The sequence below is a fragment of the Chaetodon trifascialis genome, chromosome 12 (genome assembly GCF_039877785.1).
Source record: "Chaetodon trifascialis isolate fChaTrf1 chromosome 12, fChaTrf1.hap1, whole genome shotgun sequence".
Classification (NCBI taxonomy): Eukaryota; Metazoa; Chordata; class Actinopteri; order Chaetodontiformes; family Chaetodontidae; genus Chaetodon; species Chaetodon trifascialis.
Window position 1 is genome coordinate 3,948,542 of NC_092067.1, and position 20,133 is coordinate 3,968,674.

The window sequence follows — 20,133 nt, forward strand, 5'->3', positions numbered from 1 at the left end:
AGACCATTTCAGACTGATTCACCCTAATTTCATACATACATTCAGCTGCTATGGGTGTTCCTTCTAGTCTTGAGTTACACCTATTTTGGCAATAAATTGATAAATATATAACTGCAATCCACACATCCTGTACACTAAATACAAATCCATTAGTCAAAGAAAAATGCAGGGAAACAGTGAAGGAAATTGTTTTCTCGCTCCCACGAGTGACTCTGTGACAAAGCAAATCAGTTTTTGAGAGGGGTTCCACTCTCCTCCTCCCCTTCATCTTTCTGACCACAGGCCTCTTCAGCAGCACCTGAGGCTTTTACAAAGTGTGGAAAACAGCTGGTGCACAACAAACATCCATGTTACGGTGAGTGCACGTGTGTGTGCATTGTGTGTAATGTGCATGAGTAGCTTGGAGTGTTTGATACACTTGCAGTAGCAGTCCGTTTCTTTCTGTTTGAAGGCTAACATCCAGTTTACAACCATGTTGCCAACAAACTAAGCTCTGGCAGAACACGACATGTGACAACTACAAGTTGAGGAAACTAGGTGTCACCTAGAAACAACATTCCCAAAACAGAATACAGGCAGTATTTGACTGCATCATCACCAAATCATGCATCTGAATGTGTGAATGCACTTATGACAACAGGGCTATATGTGATTGGATGGTGTGACACAGCTAATGCACTGGCTTCCTCTAAGCTTAGCACTGTCAAGACGGCTTGCATGTGGTCAGAGGTGCGATGTCTTGTGTTTAAGTTTACCAAAGCTAAAAACGTGAAAGCATGCACTCAACTGAATGAACCGATTCTGGCTCAGACTTTGGTCCAAGGCTCTGATCACATGCTTCGAATTTAAAAGGTGGGGTTATACAGCCCATAAACTGACGTGAGACACAGTGTCATTCTTCATCAGCCATTTAAATACACAAACCTTTCAATAACTGCATTTGCTTATTTGTTTTTTTTCCTAAATAGAGTATGTAGCTGCAGCAGTAACAGCTTATTTTGCCATAGACGTCTCTGTGGGAAGCCCTGTGGCAAGAATGCTGAGCAACAGTTTTGCTAAATGCTTTATTGAGGCAGCATTTTTTTCCACAATGACATTTTATCTACTGCACTTGAGAGAGATGAACAGATTGAAGGGGAAAAGTCAATTGCAATCTGTTTGCTATGGTTTTATATCATCATTTTATATTGGGAAATACCCCAAAAAGACATGACGCATGGAACCACAATACACTTTACGCACTATGTTTGAAGCACTAAGCATGAAAAACAGTCAGTGACAGTGATGCTGGTGGAGTCACTGCTGTTTATGTATGCATTCTATTAAATTAAATCATTTTTTAATCACTTTAAGTAACTGTTATTATAATTTTGTTAAAATATATTTCTGTATGGTCTGTTTGGTGTATAGCATATTGAGTTTGAAACGCGACCCGACAACCAGTTCCAGATCAATCACCTTAATCACTCTCGCAATCGATCTGTGTCAAGGCCTCTGATCAATATCCGATTATGTCCGTGTACTGATCTGTATGTTCAGGAAAAACGGACACAATAAAAATCTTTTCACGTCTCTGCGAAATGTGCTTGTGTGGGATTTTCTTCCTTTCCTGGCCCTCCCTTCAAATTCTAAACTAATCACATTAGCATTCTTCCTTCTTTTAGAAAATAAGTGGAAGCAACAGCTCCCAAATTACTGAATGTGTTTGCGACAAAGTTTCCTCTGGGACTTGTGTGGGTGTGTGTGTACCTGTGTGTATGTGTGTCCATTTGGCCATTGTGTGCGTATGTGCATGCACATGGGCAAATTGATCCCTTTGGACATAGATCTTCCTGTCTCTCTGCTGGTGTACTGGGTCTGTGTGTGTGCATCTTTGTATGTGTGCGTCTTGTGTCTGCAATGGGGTAGTGATAAGATTTGTTGCTAGGGGAAACGGGAACGGCTGTTTCCAAAAATGGCTCAAGGTATCCCTCAAGTGTGGAAAACCTCTCTCGATTATTGACCTTCAGAGCTGAATAAATCCAATGTGTGTGTGTTTTTGTGCAATGACAAGTGACAACGAGCGATGGCTCTTTGATCAGCATCTAAATGATGAGAGCTTGTAATCATAAGCCTCATTAGTTGTTATTTTGGGTGGAGAGGCAACCACCAAAGATGAACTGATAATGAGGGACACCCGTCACTGTCTACACACACACATACATACACACACAAACACACACACACAGGATTGATGACAGTGGTGCACAGATCCTGCATCTACTGGGACCTGCAGCACAATCGCAGAGGAGGTGGAACAGAACTGTCGCAGCTGCTCACTTCCTACAACACACACACACACTCGTGCAGTTATCATCTGCAGCTTCACGTAAACAGTTGACATTAACCACAGAACAAATCAGAGCCCTGATGTACGGCTGATGCAAGTGCACAATTCAAAGCGGATCTGAATTTCTTTGAGATTCATTTCATGGATTTAAAGTGGACAGTAATAAGCGAGCCAATCCAATAACCACGAGTGAGTCAGTGAGAGGCGGTGCGTCCCTGCAGAGTCTGTAATGAGTTTAGGGTTTGGGTTGGGCTGAGCGCTCCCTCACGTGGACTTCAAGGTGCTCCCTCTCTGCGCTACAGCGACACTGCCTCATTGTATATTCACGCCATGCCAGTGAAACTCCGCCTTAAACAACAACACAACTGTGAACACGGAATGGATCAGCTGGTCACATGCATTTTACACTGCTTAAACATAAACACATGAACGCACACAAACACATTTTTCAATGCGTACCCTGTCATGAAAACGACACGCACACACAGTCACCTGCACCTCCACACGAGCAGCTGGTTTTATCCTGATTCTGTTTCATCCAAGTTTGTTATCCCCTGAATTGTTGACAGCTTAAAAACATTATTTATACATTATGTCTGTTGCATTTCTTAGTCTCGTGTAACAATATATATCTTTACTGTCACTGTTACATACACCCATTTTGGAAGACAGTTGCTGGTGAAGAATTTGTGGTAATGAAATGCTCAGCAGAAAAAGAGTGAGAGTGAAATTATTCCCTCCAATAACTAGTGAGTGCTTGGTCCCCCCCGTGAGAAAGCACAGACATGCACATCACACCCACTGAGCAGACATCTGCAGAGCTCCTACATGAATGAGCAAAAATCTCTGAACATCTTCGCACTAGCATGAGTCAATCATTCATTCAAACCATCCAACCAAGTAGCACCAACCTGCACAGAGGACGTCAGCAGCATCACTTATCATCAGAGGGCTGACCGAAACAGACAGAAAGATAACCACAGGAGACAAGACAGACACAAAGACAGCTGGACAGACAGACAGTCAGAAAGTGGCAATTACTCTGCACAGTCAGAGCAAAGCCCTGCAATGCATCCTCTGCAGTGGTCTCCCTGCCTCCCTCCCTCTCTCTCTCCCTCAGTCGTGATCACACAACCTGTCTAATGAAGCCTGGTCTCCTCCTCTCGGAGTGCGTGACCGTGTCTGGGTTATTGCATGACAATGTGCGAGTAGGCGCTGCAGGTGAGACACCGTCCAGCACGTCACGTTACCTTCGGTTTTATGTTTCACTGCTCCTTCTCAGTAAGTCACATCTGTCCTGTCCTCATTTCCTCTCCACTCTCCCTCTTTTCCTCTGTATCCGACTCTCTTCTCCCACTTCCCAGTCCTCGCTTGTGCCTCGACCTCGCTCTATCCCTCTCCTCCTCCTTTCCCCGAGGAGTATGCGAGCGAGTGCAGTTAGCTCCGCTGTGACATCACTCCAGGATTTCCTCTGCTGCGCTACCTTGACGCGTCTTTGCCTTCGCCATCTTAAACTACTCTGCAGTCACTCTGCATCCATCATTAATTTAACAAGCCCCTCATTTTCTTTCACCTCTGTCTATATATGGATTTGTCTACTATATTGTGCTTACTTCCCTTTTTGTGTCTTTGTCTCCCCTCAACTCATTCTTTGTCTCACTCCTCTGCTTCTCCCTTCTCCCTCCTTCCTTTCACCATCTTAGTGGGATGCTGATGCTCATGTGGCACGTTGAGCCCATCTCAAGCCTTTGTTGCAGCCTGTTTATTAACCCGCCAGCAAACACACAGTCACGACTGTACACACATGCTGCGCACACATGCAGCAGGCACACGTAATCTTATTTATGTATATGGCAGACATTAAGGCATCCCAGGCATTCAGCGAAGCATTTCAAGGCACTGCTAAAAATAGCTGCATGCTCTCCTCTGGGCACTGCTCTCCTGCCTACCTCCTCCTCCTCGTTGTTTCTTATTATAGCAACACCCGGGGAGAGGAGAGACATTTATAGAAAGGACAGGGCACTATTATCTGTTTTCATCCTCTTTGCTCATAATAGTCATGTTCATTTCCCTCCACCTCCCACATGCTCATCCAGCTCAGCTGCTCATTCTTCTTTCCAACGAGCATCCAATTCACAGCAACATCACTTGTTTTCTTCCAATCGATGTGCCATGACGTGCAGCATGTGGCAAAAACAGTAATGCTGGGAAAAGTATCAAAATATCATCTGAAAATAACTAGGACTGACATTTTCAGATGTACAATATGCTGGTTGAATCATTATCCTTGAAGATCAAAACCTGTTTTCCTGTAAATCCTGACGGAGCTCCAGCTGAATGCGTAACGGCTGTGAGTGCTGTCCGCTGTGACTGAATGCTTAGTGATCATTAAAAAACACAAGAGCCTGCAGTAGATATATAATTAACGGGACTCAGTGGGACAACTGGGACATTTCATTAAACTTGGTTATTTTACCGTGAATCGTGCCAGGGATTTTGTTTAGCACTAAGAACAGGACCCTTCCAATCAGAGATGAAGTTAAGCGAGACACTGAATCAGCTTCAGGGGCACCGTTGTCTAAGTCACCGTGAGGAAGAAAGGGAATTTTGATGATTGTCATGAAAGGAATAGTTCATTTTTGGAAATACACTTATTTGCTTTCCCACCAAGAGTTAATTGAGAAGATCAATCAGTGCCAAGTTTGTCCTTTATATATGAAGCTACGTTTAACAGCTGGTTAGATTACCTTTACATAAAGGCTGGAAACAGCATGCTTGGTCCAAAGCTAACAAAATGTGCCAGACTCTTTGGTGGCCTGGTTTCACTCCTGGTTGCCTGGCAACTGTTACTGGTCAAGAAATAGTCGGCATGTTGTTCAAATTAGAGAAACCAGATATAATGCGTTAGTGAGCTTTAGCTGTGCTGGTAGTCACATTTTGTTACCTTCAGGCAGAGCCAGGCTTGCTTTTTAGCCATGTTTCCAGTCTTCATGCTAAGCTAAGCTAACTGGCTGCTGGCTGTGACTTCATATTTAACAGACAGATATGAGACTGTTATTGATCTTTTCATTGAATTCCACCACAAAGAATAGAAGTGGATTTCCCAAAATGTTGGGTACTCTTGTAAGCTTCTTCAGAAACTACACCATGCCAATCATCCAAATCTAAAACTCCATGACCATGAATCTGAATATATTTGAATTACACCATTGAACAACAGCAATATGGAATGCATAGCAGATTCATGTGGTTGTACTCACCCGTGACACGCTGTGACACACGGCACAACACGTGCCTTCGCACGTGTTGTCCCTCTGAAACCCAGCATCATTGTGTGTGTGTGGGGGGGGGGGGGGGGGGGGGGGTACATGCTAAGACTGCAAGATGCACTCACTGTGAAGCTGTTGTTGACATTCTTTGTGCTGGACTCTGCAACGCTGGCATCCGACAGGTCCACCTCGTCAAAGATAAGGGACTGCAGAAAAGAGGAGGTGTGGGGGAAAGAAAGAGGGAAGTCCCAAGAGGACCAAGAGAGATAGAAGGCACAAAACAGAACGAGAGAATGAGCCTTTGTACAAAATTTTCTGCACTGAATTGAACTTATGAGCTTATTGTAGCTACACTATGCAGAGAACTGTGAGTGACTGTGAGAAAAAAGCAGGCCTACAATGAACAGATAAAACATCTCGGCATAAAATGGAAGCTACTGCAAGAGTCATGAAAGACATGAAAGGGCAGCATTTAAAATGACCTAAATTATGATCCTGATATCAAATGTGTAACCAACAATCCAGTTGTGCAGTTAGATCTGCTTCTGGTCTATTATCAGGAGCTGCAAGCTTCAGATAATACAAGGCTTCCTAAATACTTCTGGAAAATAGCACTAAGTGAATGTGATTTATGTCCTGTCATTTACTGGAAATGAGACGATGTCAAGGGAAGCTCGAGGAATTACATGGTTTAGTTAAAATAAAGGAAACAGCAGATTCTGCCCCATGCATGTGATGACGGGCATTATGCTATGCTAAAGAAACCTGAACCTGGCAGATCATCTGGTAGGTCGTTTTCATGATGGTGATATGGAAAACAAAACTCGCCTCATACGAAGCATTGTTATCCCAAAAGACAAGTAATTAACCCCTTCAGACTTAAAGATTTCCACTAAGAAAAATGATCCAGTTTTTTGTGAGCCACCTCCCATGAGGGAAATGAGGCTAATCATCAACTGAAAACATGCATGTCTGACACCTCACCTCTGACTCTCTTATATTAATCTTATTTTATTAATCTTCTAATCTTATTAATCGTATCTGAACAGTTCTGTGTTATCTGAAATGAAATTATGTCACAGTTTGTGCCTTTTGCAGAAAAAAGTTCTGTCTCCTCTAAGTCCTTACAGAATTCTCCTCATCCACAAAGCCAGCACTATATTTCTGGAATGGCTTCATTTCTAGAGATTCAGAATCCTCTGCAGCAACAGACTCTAAAGTAAAACATGAGAACTTGAAATGACTGGAAGGACATTTCAATTTGTGAGTAAGTCTGTGTTCTTCATATTGAAAAAAATGAAGTTTTAATACAGTGATTTTGGTGTGTTAATATTGCATATACTTCAAGACTCTGTGCTCTGTTTCAGAATATTTCCTAAGCCCAGTAACTAAAGAGGCTAAATTAACAGATAATTGTCAACATTTGACTTATAAGTTGCCAAGTGACAGACTGAGGCATGCCGTAAGATGCGCATGGCAGGCAACACAGGAAGATAGCCTTTGAAATATTCATTTCTGTGCTGAAATCAATGAATATTTGATTTCTATTGCAGTGGGTGGGTCTGAAGGGGTTAACACACAGTGTGGGGGAAAGACGGATGGCTCAGAAATGTTCTGCTCAAGAACAATGAGTCCAATCTGTCAAGCGCTCTAAAAGATAACTCAGTTTGTTCCATCTGCCAGGAAATGCACTTCACCACAACACAGCTACGTTATAACCCTACACTGCAGCGAGGATTTCCCTCTTGAGTTTCCTTTGTTTTGACTCTGAACCTAAATGAGACTAGTGCAAAGAACGATACAGTGAATGTTATTGAATCTTTATGTGGGAAGGAGCTGGAGCTACTCTATGCAACACAGCCAGCAGACAGACAGACAGAGAGGAGAGGCAGCATCTAAGCCCAGGAACATGATATCCTCCCAGAGCTGTGATGCGTAAGGCACACAGCTGAGCTTTTAAAGGGCTGCAGGCCAAAACGCGATGTCGTCAAAGGAATGCCCTCTGACTGTGTGTGTTTGTGTGTGTGGGAGGACTGAACTCCTGCAGCTGTCAGAGGGAATGCCCAGTTAACTGCGCTCTGCCCAGGCCTGGCTGAAGAGGGACACCAGCCAGCGCTTACTGTGTGTGTGTGTGTGTGTGTGTGTGTGTGTGTGTGTGTGTGTGTGTGTGTGTGTGTGTGTGTGTGTGTGTGTGAGGGAGCATGTGTCTCAGCACTTCCACATATGCCTTCAAGTGTGTGTGAATGTGTGTATGGAGTGCTGGCTGAGAGGGCCTGAGTATGAATGGCGTGCCAACACAAACGCTGCCCCGTTACAGTGCTCTTGGCTGCTATACCAATGCATCGCGTGTGCATATGTACAGTCTGTGTGTGATCACTTTCTGCTCTTACTTTGACACACTCCTTCTCTCTCTCACTCACAACACACACATACTTGTATATGTGTGGGCACACTCACTCGACTATCTTGAGGGAAGCTGTAATGAAAGCTGACAAGTGAATGGTGGACAAAGGCAAGCATCCAGACCCTCTGTTACCCATGGATCCAGAGCTTAGCTCAGCGGCTACATCTCAGCAATTAGCCTCCTTTCTTACTTCCTCCAATCTCGCCTATCCTCCATTTTACACCAGGATGCAGAATCCAGAAATTGTACCTATGACATGGCAGCTTTTTGTGTTCAGATGAGAGCAGCTTCCAGGACAACTGCAGTGCTGAGATGTAGCCTCCCTGATGGATCAATGAGGAGGTGAGGCTTCCTAAACACAGGACAGCACAGCCAGCCAGGCCACCTTGGAGACACCAGGGTGGATGGACATGTAGGGAATGGGCACTTATCTATAGAAGCTCACGTCACTGTCTGGCCATGACAGAGAAAACCTGCTAATATGGTCCCAGTTATAAGTACTAATCCTTTCCATGACACACTACCAAGAAGACAAAGTATTTATATTACTTCATTTTTTTAATTCTTCCAGCATGGTCATCAAGAGACTTTAAGCTGCAGGGAAAGGTCAAGCAACACACAGTGTATAACAGTAAAAGCCACAGGATGAGTTCATTTATCAAGATAAACTGATTCAGGCTTTACAGTCTGTACACATGTGTTTTGCTGCGCTACCTTGGATTAAACCCACATTACATATTGTGCATTCATGTCACAGGGTAATAAAAAAGTCCTGGACTTGAGCTTAATTTCCTCTCTTCATCTGCAAAATGGCTTCCCTGCTGTGAGAATGACAGCGTCTGTCACGTCTTTTTCCATCTCATCTTTTCAGTGAGTCGACATATTTCTGCATGCTAAGATACTAAACCAGTCTGGACCCAGTGGTGCCATATGGCATGAATGCAGCGCTATCATGTATAGATGAGTGGGTAGGTAGGGAATGGGTAAGCTGTTGCAGTGGTCTGGCCCCTGACTGTGCTGTGCTGACCCGGATTCTCACTAGGCCTTCCTCAGATCCGCTGGCACCCAGAGGTGGGGGGGAGCGTTGTGCGCCCGTCCAGCACATGGACAGAACTCGCCAGCACACGCGGCTTCTGGACACTCTGCGCAGCGCCCGCTCCTGCCAGCGTGCCAGGGCACTGCCAGACTAGTGTGTGTGCAGAACACACGCATACACACAAGCACACACACACGGTCCAGACCAGGGAGGTTAGGTTAGAAGCAAAGGGGGAAAGAGATGTCAACAACAGTAAAAAGTTTAAAAAGTTCAAAACAAAAATGTACTTAAAATAAAACACAGGTGAACATAGAGCTTAGGTCGTGTCAAAGCGAAAAAATATAAAGATGGTAAATCAATTTAAGTGATTAAGGAAGAGAAATAAAGGGTCGAACCATATTTAACCAGGAAATGATCAGAATCAGTATCAGAAAGTAAGAAGCTGTAAGAGTGAGCTAGTGTGCAGTAGATGGATTAAATAAGAGAAAGTATGAAGCTGCAGATAACAGCAGCGGGTTAGCGTAGCTTAAGTTAGTTTAGCATGGAGACTGGAAACAGGGGAGCAGTGAGCCTGACTCTGCACCGCTGGCTGGAAGGTGGAATCTGCCACATTTGGACAGACCCAGCTGTTTGTCCTTGTTTCCAGTCTTTGTGCTTAGCTTAGCTAACCAGCCGCTGGCTCAGACAACACTTCTACCACACAGACACAAGAGTGGCACCAATCTCATCTGACTCTTTGAAAGAAAGCGAGTGAGTGTATTCCTCAAAAAAGTAGAAATATTCCTTCAAGACAGTCTGCTCGTCTCTGAACCTCTCAAAGGCAGGAAGGCTTCGTCTCCAGACACTAAAGAAAGTCATTTGTGGGATTAGAGGAGAGACATTGAAGATCAACACTAATAGTTTGGCAGCTTGACCTTTTCTATCTACACCGAGTCAATTTATAGACAGAAGGCTTGAGAGTGAGCATGTTGCATGGGAATGCACCAGATAAGCTTACCTTGGCATCTTTGGCGTAATAGAGAGTTCGGCCTCTCAGTTTGAAATAGCGCTTTTTCCACCTCTGGAATGAGCTGGTCTGTTTCAGCAACAATCCCTCCTTTATACTCGTCTGCAGGGAGAAAAGACAGAACAAAAAGAAATGGCTGCTTTATGGGGCCTCACATCAGAAAATGACACAAAGCTTCAGTCTCTCTCACACAGTCTGCATCTCGCTCTCAGATACAGAACGCCCTCCTGTATTTATCTACAGGAAACCCTCAAGATAAAGAGTGTGTACTGTGTGTGCGTGCGTGTGTATGTGTGAATGTGAGCACCAATTTTATGCATGGTTGACGAGGGATAGGCCAAGAAGTGGAGAAGAAAGGAAACATCATTGCTCCATCACTCTCACTCAACCCCGTCCCTTGGGCCAGAGAAAAAGGATGGATGTAAAAGAAAGAAAAAGAAAGAGAAAGAAAGAGTGCAGACGGTATGGCATTGACTGCTTTGGCGTCCTTGGCCATCTGTTGAACTCAGGGAACTCAACTACACACAAATATGTCTTCCACAATGCAAGTTTGACAATGTAAAGACTCACTTGGTCAATATTCCACAAACCAGGAAGATTTCATGGTAATTTTGGAAGGAAGGCAGAGGAGGAGAAGACAAAAGCAGTATACCATGGGGTGAGAGACAGGGATGATAAGGCTAAGAGGGAACAGATGGGAGAGTGAAAATGATTTTTTTCAGCCTACAAGAATGAAGACAGAGACAAATAAGGCCTTTCTGTCTCCTATAGAACCACTGTGTGTGTGTGTGTGTGTGTGTGTCACCCCAAATCAAACAACCTCTCCATGTGAGATGCAGTACATACACACACACACACACACACACACACACACACACACACACACACACACACCATCATTATGACCACCATCATCTTGCACAAATCAACACACACACACACACACACACACACACACACACACACACACACACACACACACACACACACACACACACACACACACACACACACACACACACACACACACACACACACACACACACACACACAGGGCATATAGAGCAAATACAGTGAGACATGGAGAAGATGAAACACACGCAAGCGCACACAGATGGAAATGCTGTGTGGAAGAACATCATTCTCTCTGGGCACACAGGAGAGGTGGGGCACACACACACACACTCACACACACATGCACATGCACACACATGCAGAGGCTATTAATAGCAAAGGAAGGCTGCTCTCTAAGGGAAGAATTACAAACAGAGACAGAGGCCTGAAGCTTGACATCCTGCCCACCAGCTGTGTCAACTTAAACACAGAAAACCCTGCTGTAGAATACAGGCTCGCTGTGGACACACATTCAACCTTTATTTCAAATCTCCACAAATCATTGAGGGTATGCCCTCGTTTCCAGTGACGTCAAGAGCGCACTTGAAAGAGCATAAATACACACAATACAGCGCTAATTAACGAGAAACAACAATAGAACACCGTTAAAAACAGGTCCATTCAAGCAGAGCAGCTTGTAATCATGGCTTTCAAATGATCTATAGGCACAACTGTGTTCAGGTGTAATGTGTGTTGTGCAATGTGTGTGCAGCACAAAAATTCAGTGTGGTTCCACGTGGCTCCAAATAATGACTATGGGCAGATTAGAAGTGATGTATGGTGGCACGTTGCCATTAAGGGCTTATTAAATAAACAGACACCACGTCTTACTGCTGGAGATGCCCGCTCAGCTGTTTCATACAAGATGCAATGAGCAGAATGACTGTCAGCAGTGATGAGTCTTTAGAGTGACAAACTGAACCAAAGAGTGTAAAAGTGGAGGCAGAGGCGACCTCCAACATCAGCTCATCAGACAGGAACATCAGCTCTGTGTCCGTGCAAATTCCAGGCTTTTGCAGAAACTTGCTGACAAGTGTGTCAATGTGGAATTTAAACAGAGCATTCTGATGCAGCCAGGTACCAAGATATGTACTTCTCAATCAAAACAGTCGATGGCACAGAGGACCCAGCGGGGGAAACACCTGATAATCCAAAACACTGATTGTGGACTCCAGAGCTTGAAACATGTGCTCCAGATGGAGAGCCCCTGGCAGAGATCAGCAAAGGCAGCACCCGCCTCAAAACTTTCTGCACCATAGTCCAGGGCTCAGGGGCGGATCGAGCTCAGGACAAGGCTTTTGCTCCAAGGCTCGACCATGCATGCCCTTTCTCAGCTGGTCAGCCATCAGATGGAGCTGACTCACACACAACGAGAAGGGACCAGGACCATGGCAGGGTGGTGTCGGAGCCCAGTGACTGACTGAAGACATGGAGCATTAAATGTGCCTGTGCAGTGGTGATTGTGGAAAGGTGCATGAAGGGCTCATCCTTCTTCCTCAGATCCTCCTGCAGGTGATGGTGTGCTCAGTAATCTTTGAGCAGACAGGCTCACGGTTCTCTTACACACCCATGGTCAAGTTCCCTAAGCTGAAGGGCTGACTGCACGAATCACTCTTTGAGTGTGTGTTGGTCTCATCTGTTGCTGCTGGAGTGTGCAACTGTTTACATTAGTCTCTCTGCGACAACAGAGAAAGTTTTCACAACACACAATATATGCAAATGTAATTATTTCATCGTGAAATCGAAAAAAGCTTGCAAAAACTACTTTTTTTGATGCTGAACTACGTACAACACCAGCATGTGTACACTGTCCAGGTGCTGAACTCCTTCACAGCTGGGTTCCACCATAGATACACACATACACACGCACTCATGTCACAGTGGATGAAGAAGGCATATACAGAAGCATTATGGAACGACACATATGGGTTATTACAAATGAAAAGAGATAAAATTGTTAGACATAAGTGTCACAACAAGCAGTTCTTAAAGGCTCACAAAACTACAAAAGCATGTTTTGTCAGTTACTCCTCGTGGGGTCTAGGCTCGTCAGTACTGTAGAATTATTTGTAAAGGTTTTGAGATATCTCTCTCCGAGTTTTCTGCCACCACCTCTATACAATAGAGGTGAAACTTTGTAATGTACACTTTCTGTTCCCAGGCTGAGATGATGAGCCTGAGCGTGAGCAGTACTCCCATAGACCAATAAACTGATTTGAAAAAGTGAAAAGAAGGCATCATATGTACAGAGGGTCGTTGATAGAATTCGAGGAGGCCCATCTAAAAAGTAAGGACCACTTGAAGCCAACTACAACAAAGGAATTACAATTCAAAATTGGGTCTGTGTCAACAAAAATCTTCCTGTAAATGATGACTGTGTGGGAAAAACACAACAGGAAGACGACATACTGCAAATTCTGATACAGCTGTCTACCTACGTTAATTCCCTGCTTCCCTTTCCATAGGTACAGCCTGAAGACCAAATTCCTGTGCTGGATTAAGGTGAAGTATCTCTGCTGACTACCCTATAAGGACGTAGCTGCTTTCCTCCAGCTCTAATCAAAATGGGACTGAAATTCAGCAGCATTGCAGATGAAGTCATCTCCTCATTTAGACATGTTACTGGACAACACTGGAGGTAAAGAAGTGCATTCAGGGATCTCCTAAACAGCTCCAGAACACAAGGCACAGCATTGTTAAAGGTTCGGCCTTGCAATACCATTCTTGACATGCGCACTCAAGCGAACACATACACATGCTGTAGGCCTGATGATCAGCTGCTTGGACAGATAATCCAACCAGAAGGAGCGGGGAGCCGTGATGGCTGAGAAGTTTAATGAACACCTCATGACTGATTGAGAGAAACACGCAGAGTAGGTAGCTGTGCTGCATACTCTTAGCTGGGGAGTTAAGATTACACAGCAGAGTATGAGCTGTACGTGTATTGACGCCACCTAGTAGACTCAATATATATTTTATCTTCAGGAAAACACACTTTACTACCAGCGGTGCACAGACTGTTCCACTTCAGCAAACTGACAGAAATTCCTCACCTCATTTGGAATGACAACAGCTGCATATTGAGGCAATCAAGATTTAACTAGCCAGAGGTTTTGGCTTGGCGCAAAGTGTCTGAAAAGAAACTGTCAGACTGAGCCACAAGGTCACCAAGAGGAACTTTAATGCTCTCTGCCCAGCCCGAGCAGCAGAAGTGACTTTCCTCTAGCCGGCTGTTCAATTTTCTATTTTGTCCCTCCTTGGCCTCCATAGTTCCTTTCCTTGTCTTCATCTCCTTCCTGCTGCCAAGTAGGACAGAAGTGATCTATAAATAGTCCTTCTGCTTGCCTCTGTGCACCGCTCCTCTCTTCTGCTAAATTGTGAGACACAGAGCGAGTCCTGTGCCAGAGCAAAATGAGTAACCTGAGCACCATGTACCTTACACCCACACTCTGCCTGGCCACTGACAGGGTGACACACACAGGCTCCAAACAGCACACACACACACACACATGCTTATACAATGGACAAAGGCACAGTCAGTTCAAATGAGTGCAGCAGCTGTGGTTGGTGGATAAGAGCAGAGCAGGAGTTCCCTGGAAGGTTAAATGAAGAGAGCAGAGCAGATCTACAGTACATCCTGCCTTTGACGATACCCGGACAAAAAGTCAGTCAAATAGCTAGTTCATGCTGACCGTCGATGAACTGCAACTGGGGCTAACTCGAGTCAACAATAGACTCCCTTATACTCATGGTATAGCCTGTCTCTCTTACCTTACTGTGTCCTCAACAAATTAAGAATCCCGTCGAGGCCTAGGTCAGGGTTCTATCTAAATAATCTAATAGAGGTGCATGACTTCCCACTTCCTTTACTGGTTAGTGCAATTGCTTTCTAAGTGTTATCATGTGAAGAGCAAAAAGTAAAGATTGTTAAAATGATAAGCACTGCTAGGTTTGTCCTAAATATTGGGATTGTGAGTTATTGTGATCCACTTCACATTTTAACATTCTGCACCAATCACCATCATTTTATGAAATGGGAACATGAAGAGGGCGACGCTGATTATTTTCTCGATTAATCATTAAATCCTAAACATCAGAAAATTGTGAATTGTCAATCCCAATGTCCAAGGTGCCATCTTAAAAGGTCAAAAATACAAAAATATCCAGTTTACAAGGATATAAAAAGTGTTTAAAAATCATGAATTAGAAAAGTTGAAGATGAATTTCTGCTGAATTGACTGATTGACGAATTGTCACAATTCTGTACATGAATATCAATGCCAATGCTTTTATTGCGCAGTCTGCCGGTGCTTTTAACAAGCCCGCTGAATGATTGTCGGAAGTTTGCTTGATAGAAAATGTGTACTCTGTCGCACTACTTCTTGGCTAAAGGCAGCGCCTTACTGGAGTCTTGTGCTTTCTGCTTTCTGTGAGGTTGCCAGGTGGACAGTCCAACAAACCACTGGACGGATTAAACTAACAGGCTGATAGATGGATCTTGTTACCTTTGGACAGAGCCAGCATATACATTACTCCCTCCTGTCTGTTTTTATGCTAAGCTAAGCTAGCTGGCTGCAGGCTGCCATCTTATAAATATGAGAGCAAAAGAATAGGACAGCACATAAACCCAAAATGTCAAATTTCTGTTCTTGAAGAGCTCTCTATCCAAAATATAAGACTTATGTCAATGCTTCCTCCCTTCCTGAGAGATATCTCATCTTTCCAGAAGACAGCCTGTCCCTGTGTGCCAGTTTCAGCTCGTGGCTGATCGGACTAAACTGCTGTGACAGTAATTGGTCAGTTCATAAAGAAGACTGCTTATTTATCTGTCCTTAGCTTTAGTGGATGCTGACTGACTGCTGAGCGCAGCCTTAGGAATCATTTCATACAGTTATGCTCTGTTATACCTCATTAGCAATTTATTTATCAGTCCTAAGTAAGACTTGAATGCTTGTGGAGTCAGAACAATCAAGTCTTTTAGAGACAGTACTGAATCCCTCAATCTGCCTCTCCATTTCCTCTCGGGTCCCTGCACCTCGGCCACTCTCCTGTAGTTGTCTTTGCATATTGTCCTCTCTGTTGGGTGTAATTGTAACTCTGTACCCTTCCTCCTCCAACTCCCACCACATGCTAAAATCTCACTGTGGTGATGGGAAAATTACCATCCAGTGGTTGGGAAGGGGTAATTCCCCTGTCTGTGATCTCCGTTGTGCAACTGGACTACATATATGGGTATGTGTCAAGTGGGTACAGGGGATGTTAAGGGATGCTGTTGAGGCCAGCAATTTACACACAATTACCTCAATTAGATTCAGCTACAGCTTTGGACAGAAAAGCACTCCACTGTACATAGCTCCAATGCCTCTCTGGATTCTGAGCCACAGTTATGCACAGTATTATACTATTTCTGCATGCAAGAGTACGACTAATAAAGTCATTGCAACATGTCTAAAAGTAGAGTATGAAAAGTATCTTCCATATGGAAAAATTAATGAGGAGCAAGGTAAATGAAATCGGCAAAAATCAGCATGTGTAATCTACCCTGTGCTGCCATTTTGGCCCGGTCTCTCCCGCAAAGGAGATCATGTATGTCAGAGGACTGCCTGCATAAACAAAGGTTAAACAAACAAAAAATATCCACCAACTAACTCAATCCAAAGCTGCAAAGAATATTTATCCAGAAGCAGCCTTTCTTCCCTTAAATGTTAAATGACAGAGTGCCACCTCTTCCAATATGTGGGAAACATGGACCAAAGATGAATATTCTCTGTCATGCCGCATCCCAACCCCGTTCAACTCAGCATCTATCTGATCTGGATTTTTCTGTCAGGCTTGCAGAACTTTCCCAGTCTCCTGTACAGCAGCAGCAGCAGCAGCAGCAGGCTCCAGCATGCCATTAGCTCTGCTTTCAATCACACAACTACAGTATTAGTCACAAGTTTATAATCTCTCTTCATCTGCAACAGCATGCCCTGAAAGGACTGAGGGGGGCTGCCGTGACAGGAGAGAAGAGGCTATGAACAGACTGTTATTTACCTCACATATTTGAGTTGATTCTACCAGATAGTTTTGCCTTATTTGGAGCTAACTAATGGCTAAAAGGCATCCACTAGATGAGAAAGGAAGAGAGAAATGAGTGTTTGATGCCCATATGATGGAGTGTCAAATTCCCTCTGTGGGTGGTCAAATCCCATTTCTTTCTCTCTGACTCCTAGCATCAGGCAGGGATAAATGACACTCAGTATCTCACCTCCGCTTCAGCCAACCATACAACAACGACAACTATTCACAGCTGCCAATATCTTGATTTGCCGTGATGAGTTTATAAGTGGCGAACAACAATAGTTGACATCAGGCATATATACTGAGAAGCTGGCTGCAAACGGCCATAATGCTTTCAGCTGCAGAGACAGAGACAAAGGACAGTGTCAGGGTTACAGTTCACTTCTGTCAGGAGTTAAGACTTTCACTTCCTCAAAGTCTATTTTTTGCAAAAGAAAAAAAAAGATGCTTCAAGAAATTTCCAAGATGTTATAATTTACATTATATTTTTGTTATATTCATGTTAATAAAACCCAATTTAACACAGAATGGAAGCTTCATAAAACCTTTACCCAATCAATACCATGATTATTTAAGTTGGACAGTTCTGCAAATGTGCTGGCTTTTCCTCTTACTCCTCGTCTGCTTTCCTTGACTGACATTTTTTCAGAATAGAAACTAAATGGAAACACAGAGAGGGCATGTCTGAGGGGATAGTAGATGAGGTCGACCGTGGTATACGTGCCCCTTCAACCAAACCAACTGTTTCACTGACAGCATTGCCATGGAGTCGGCCAATGAGGGACGAAAGATGTGGTTGTCTGTGGCAACCAAAGAGCCAGAGAGATAGTGAACTGAGAGGGATGGACATAGACAATGTGATGAGCAAGCATACACATGCATGTGCGCGCGCGCACACACACACACACACACACACAGAGTCCAGAGCTGAGCAAACAACCCAGTGGAACAACACTCAGTGAGTCAGTGCCTGCATGATCCATTAGTAACTCTCAGCATACACACACTGCAACAGAAAAAAACCCACTGACCCACCAAAACAACTCTGAGACCTTTGTCGGTACATTGTCAACATGCTAAGTACACTGATAGAATTACAGCAGAAGTGCTGTCTAGCATTGTGATAGCATTAACTAATTCTAGCGTGACAGGCAGATCACTTCAGTTCAGGCACAATCCCACAAGCGTTGTGTAACACCGTGTAATACATAAATGATACAGAATGTTAGAATTTGATAATCCCTTTGGACATAAACTCAATAAAAACAGTGCAAAGACAATATATTCCCTCTTGGACCTCGTCAACGTCATTGATTTTTGTGAATATATGCTTATACATTCCACAGGTAAACAGGTTGGTTGGTAACAGGTGATAGTATGATCAGGTATGAAAGGAGCATCCTGGAAAGGCTCAGTTGATCACAAGCGAGGATGGAGAGAGGTTCACCACTTTGTGCACACATGATTGGGTGAAGGATATTAATACATGGACTCAGAAACACTTCTTAAAACTGCTGTCTCGTGTCAACCTGACTTCGATCCACTTTTAAAACTCCAACATGATGGAAAATTCATCTATTACAACATTGGAAAGTCAGTCTAAATAAGCAATTAAAAGTAACGTCTGATGAACATGTGTCATTATTTTTTTTGTAATTTCTGGACAAAACTGTTCATAAATGCATTAAAAAGTAACTGATTTTGTAGAAAACTAACAGAATGTTAGCTGCAGCCATGCAACATATCCTCTAGGTAGCACCACACTCGCTCATGGGGGAATCTGCACAACAAAGGTATGACCAGACATTCCTCTGCCCCAGGTCACTAAATATATCCCCATGCTGAATAATGCAGGTGGTGTGGAGTGGAGCAGTCAATAATTAAGGGGATCTATTGGTGTGGGCGGACAGCACTCATTTATAGTGTAAAAGATAAGTGGGTCAAGAAAGGTTAGGTGTCAGAGGTAAGAAGCAGCACAGCATCCTCTTACTCAGCCCTTCACGTCAAGCGCAGGGACGCAGCTCAAACACTCGGTTTTACTGAAGCTGATTCAAATGTCACTGGCCAAAAAACTTTATAACCTGTCATCAAAATGATGCTGCAGAGAAGGGGAAATATATATACATGCAGTTTGTAAAATCATTTTTTGGATCGTTGTGGTGGAGTGGTTTAAATGAAGGTGAAAGAATGCAGAAAAGAATGAATCAAAAACGGATACAAAGAATGTGTTTAACTACTCAGGTAGAGTTGCATCTTTACTGAGGTTGCACCACACTGGAAATAAGAATAAATCTACAAATATATGTATGTGCACTTATATTTTGTTTATTTTGTTCTTCTTTTTTTCTCTATTTACATCTGTGCAGAAAAGCTCTGTAATTTACGTCACTCAGAGCAACATGGGCTGCAACGTGGGCTGTCTTGGCCTGCATAAACCTACAGGCACAGCAGTGAAGCCCACCACCCTGAGGGGCGGTGGGCTTCACTGGCCCCGCGGACATCACTGGGACATCCAGGCTACAGATCCCTCCACTCGCTTCCTTTTGAGTGGCCCAGCAGGTCGGAAGGTTGCAGGTCAGACAAACACAGCGCACCACATTCAAACGTCCACACACAGTAAGACAGAGACAGGCGGACATGCAGATGTGTCTTACCTTGCTCCTGATCTGACCTGAGGTGGACACTTTCCGGATCAGTTTCTGTGGGCCTTCCTGCTCTGCCTCGCTGTCAGAGGACTCGTCCGCAGCGCCGGAACCGGCGGCGGCCCCCACCACATGGGCATGGACCCCGGACGCCGTGCCTTTCTCCGGCTCCTGTCGAGGGGAGGGATAAGACCAGTCGGGGTTAGCCTTCGCTCGGTCCGCCGCTCCCTTCCTCTCCTGGAGGCGAGAAGCGTCTCTCCTCGCAGTCATCTCTCACTGCCTCTATGATACAGACGGCTGTGTTTTCTGGGCTGTGTGTGGGCTGGTAAACGCATAGGGGATGTGATGGGGATGGGCTCCACGGCATATAAAAACCCCCTGTCCCTGCTTAGCTGATGGTTATGGCTCCAGCTAGTACGGCCAGTCCAGACTGAGGCTAGAGACCGCCTCATCCACTCCGTGAACCGGTGGACATGTCCGCGGCATGGCA

General features: G+C 44.3%; 1 protein-coding gene across 7 annotated transcripts in view; it reads right to left on the bottom strand.

Moving 5' to 3' along the window:
• The window catches only part of dgkh (diacylglycerol kinase, eta), a 52,781-nt gene that overhangs the window by 31,442 nt on the left and 1,206 nt on the right, over positions 1 to 20,133 (bottom strand). For 2 of the 7 annotated variants that reach the window (XM_070975280.1, XM_070975281.1), the window contains exons 1-4: positions 19,656 to 19,928; positions 10,036 to 10,146; positions 9,030 to 9,188; positions 5,724 to 5,804 (exon numbers count right to left, since the gene is read on the bottom strand). In XM_070975280.1, the coding sequence (XP_070831381.1) occupies positions 5,724 to 5,804; positions 9,030 to 9,188; positions 10,036 to 10,146; positions 19,656 to 19,913 (609 nt within the window). In that variant the 5' untranslated portion in view covers positions 19,914 to 19,928. Of the gene's footprint in view, positions 1 to 3,240; positions 3,429 to 3,579; positions 3,874 to 5,723; positions 5,805 to 9,029; positions 9,189 to 10,035; positions 10,147 to 19,655; positions 19,929 to 20,133 lie in introns of those variants that run through there. The other 5 variants (XM_070975282.1, XM_070975284.1, XM_070975283.1 and 2 more) reach the window with 5 other exon arrangements.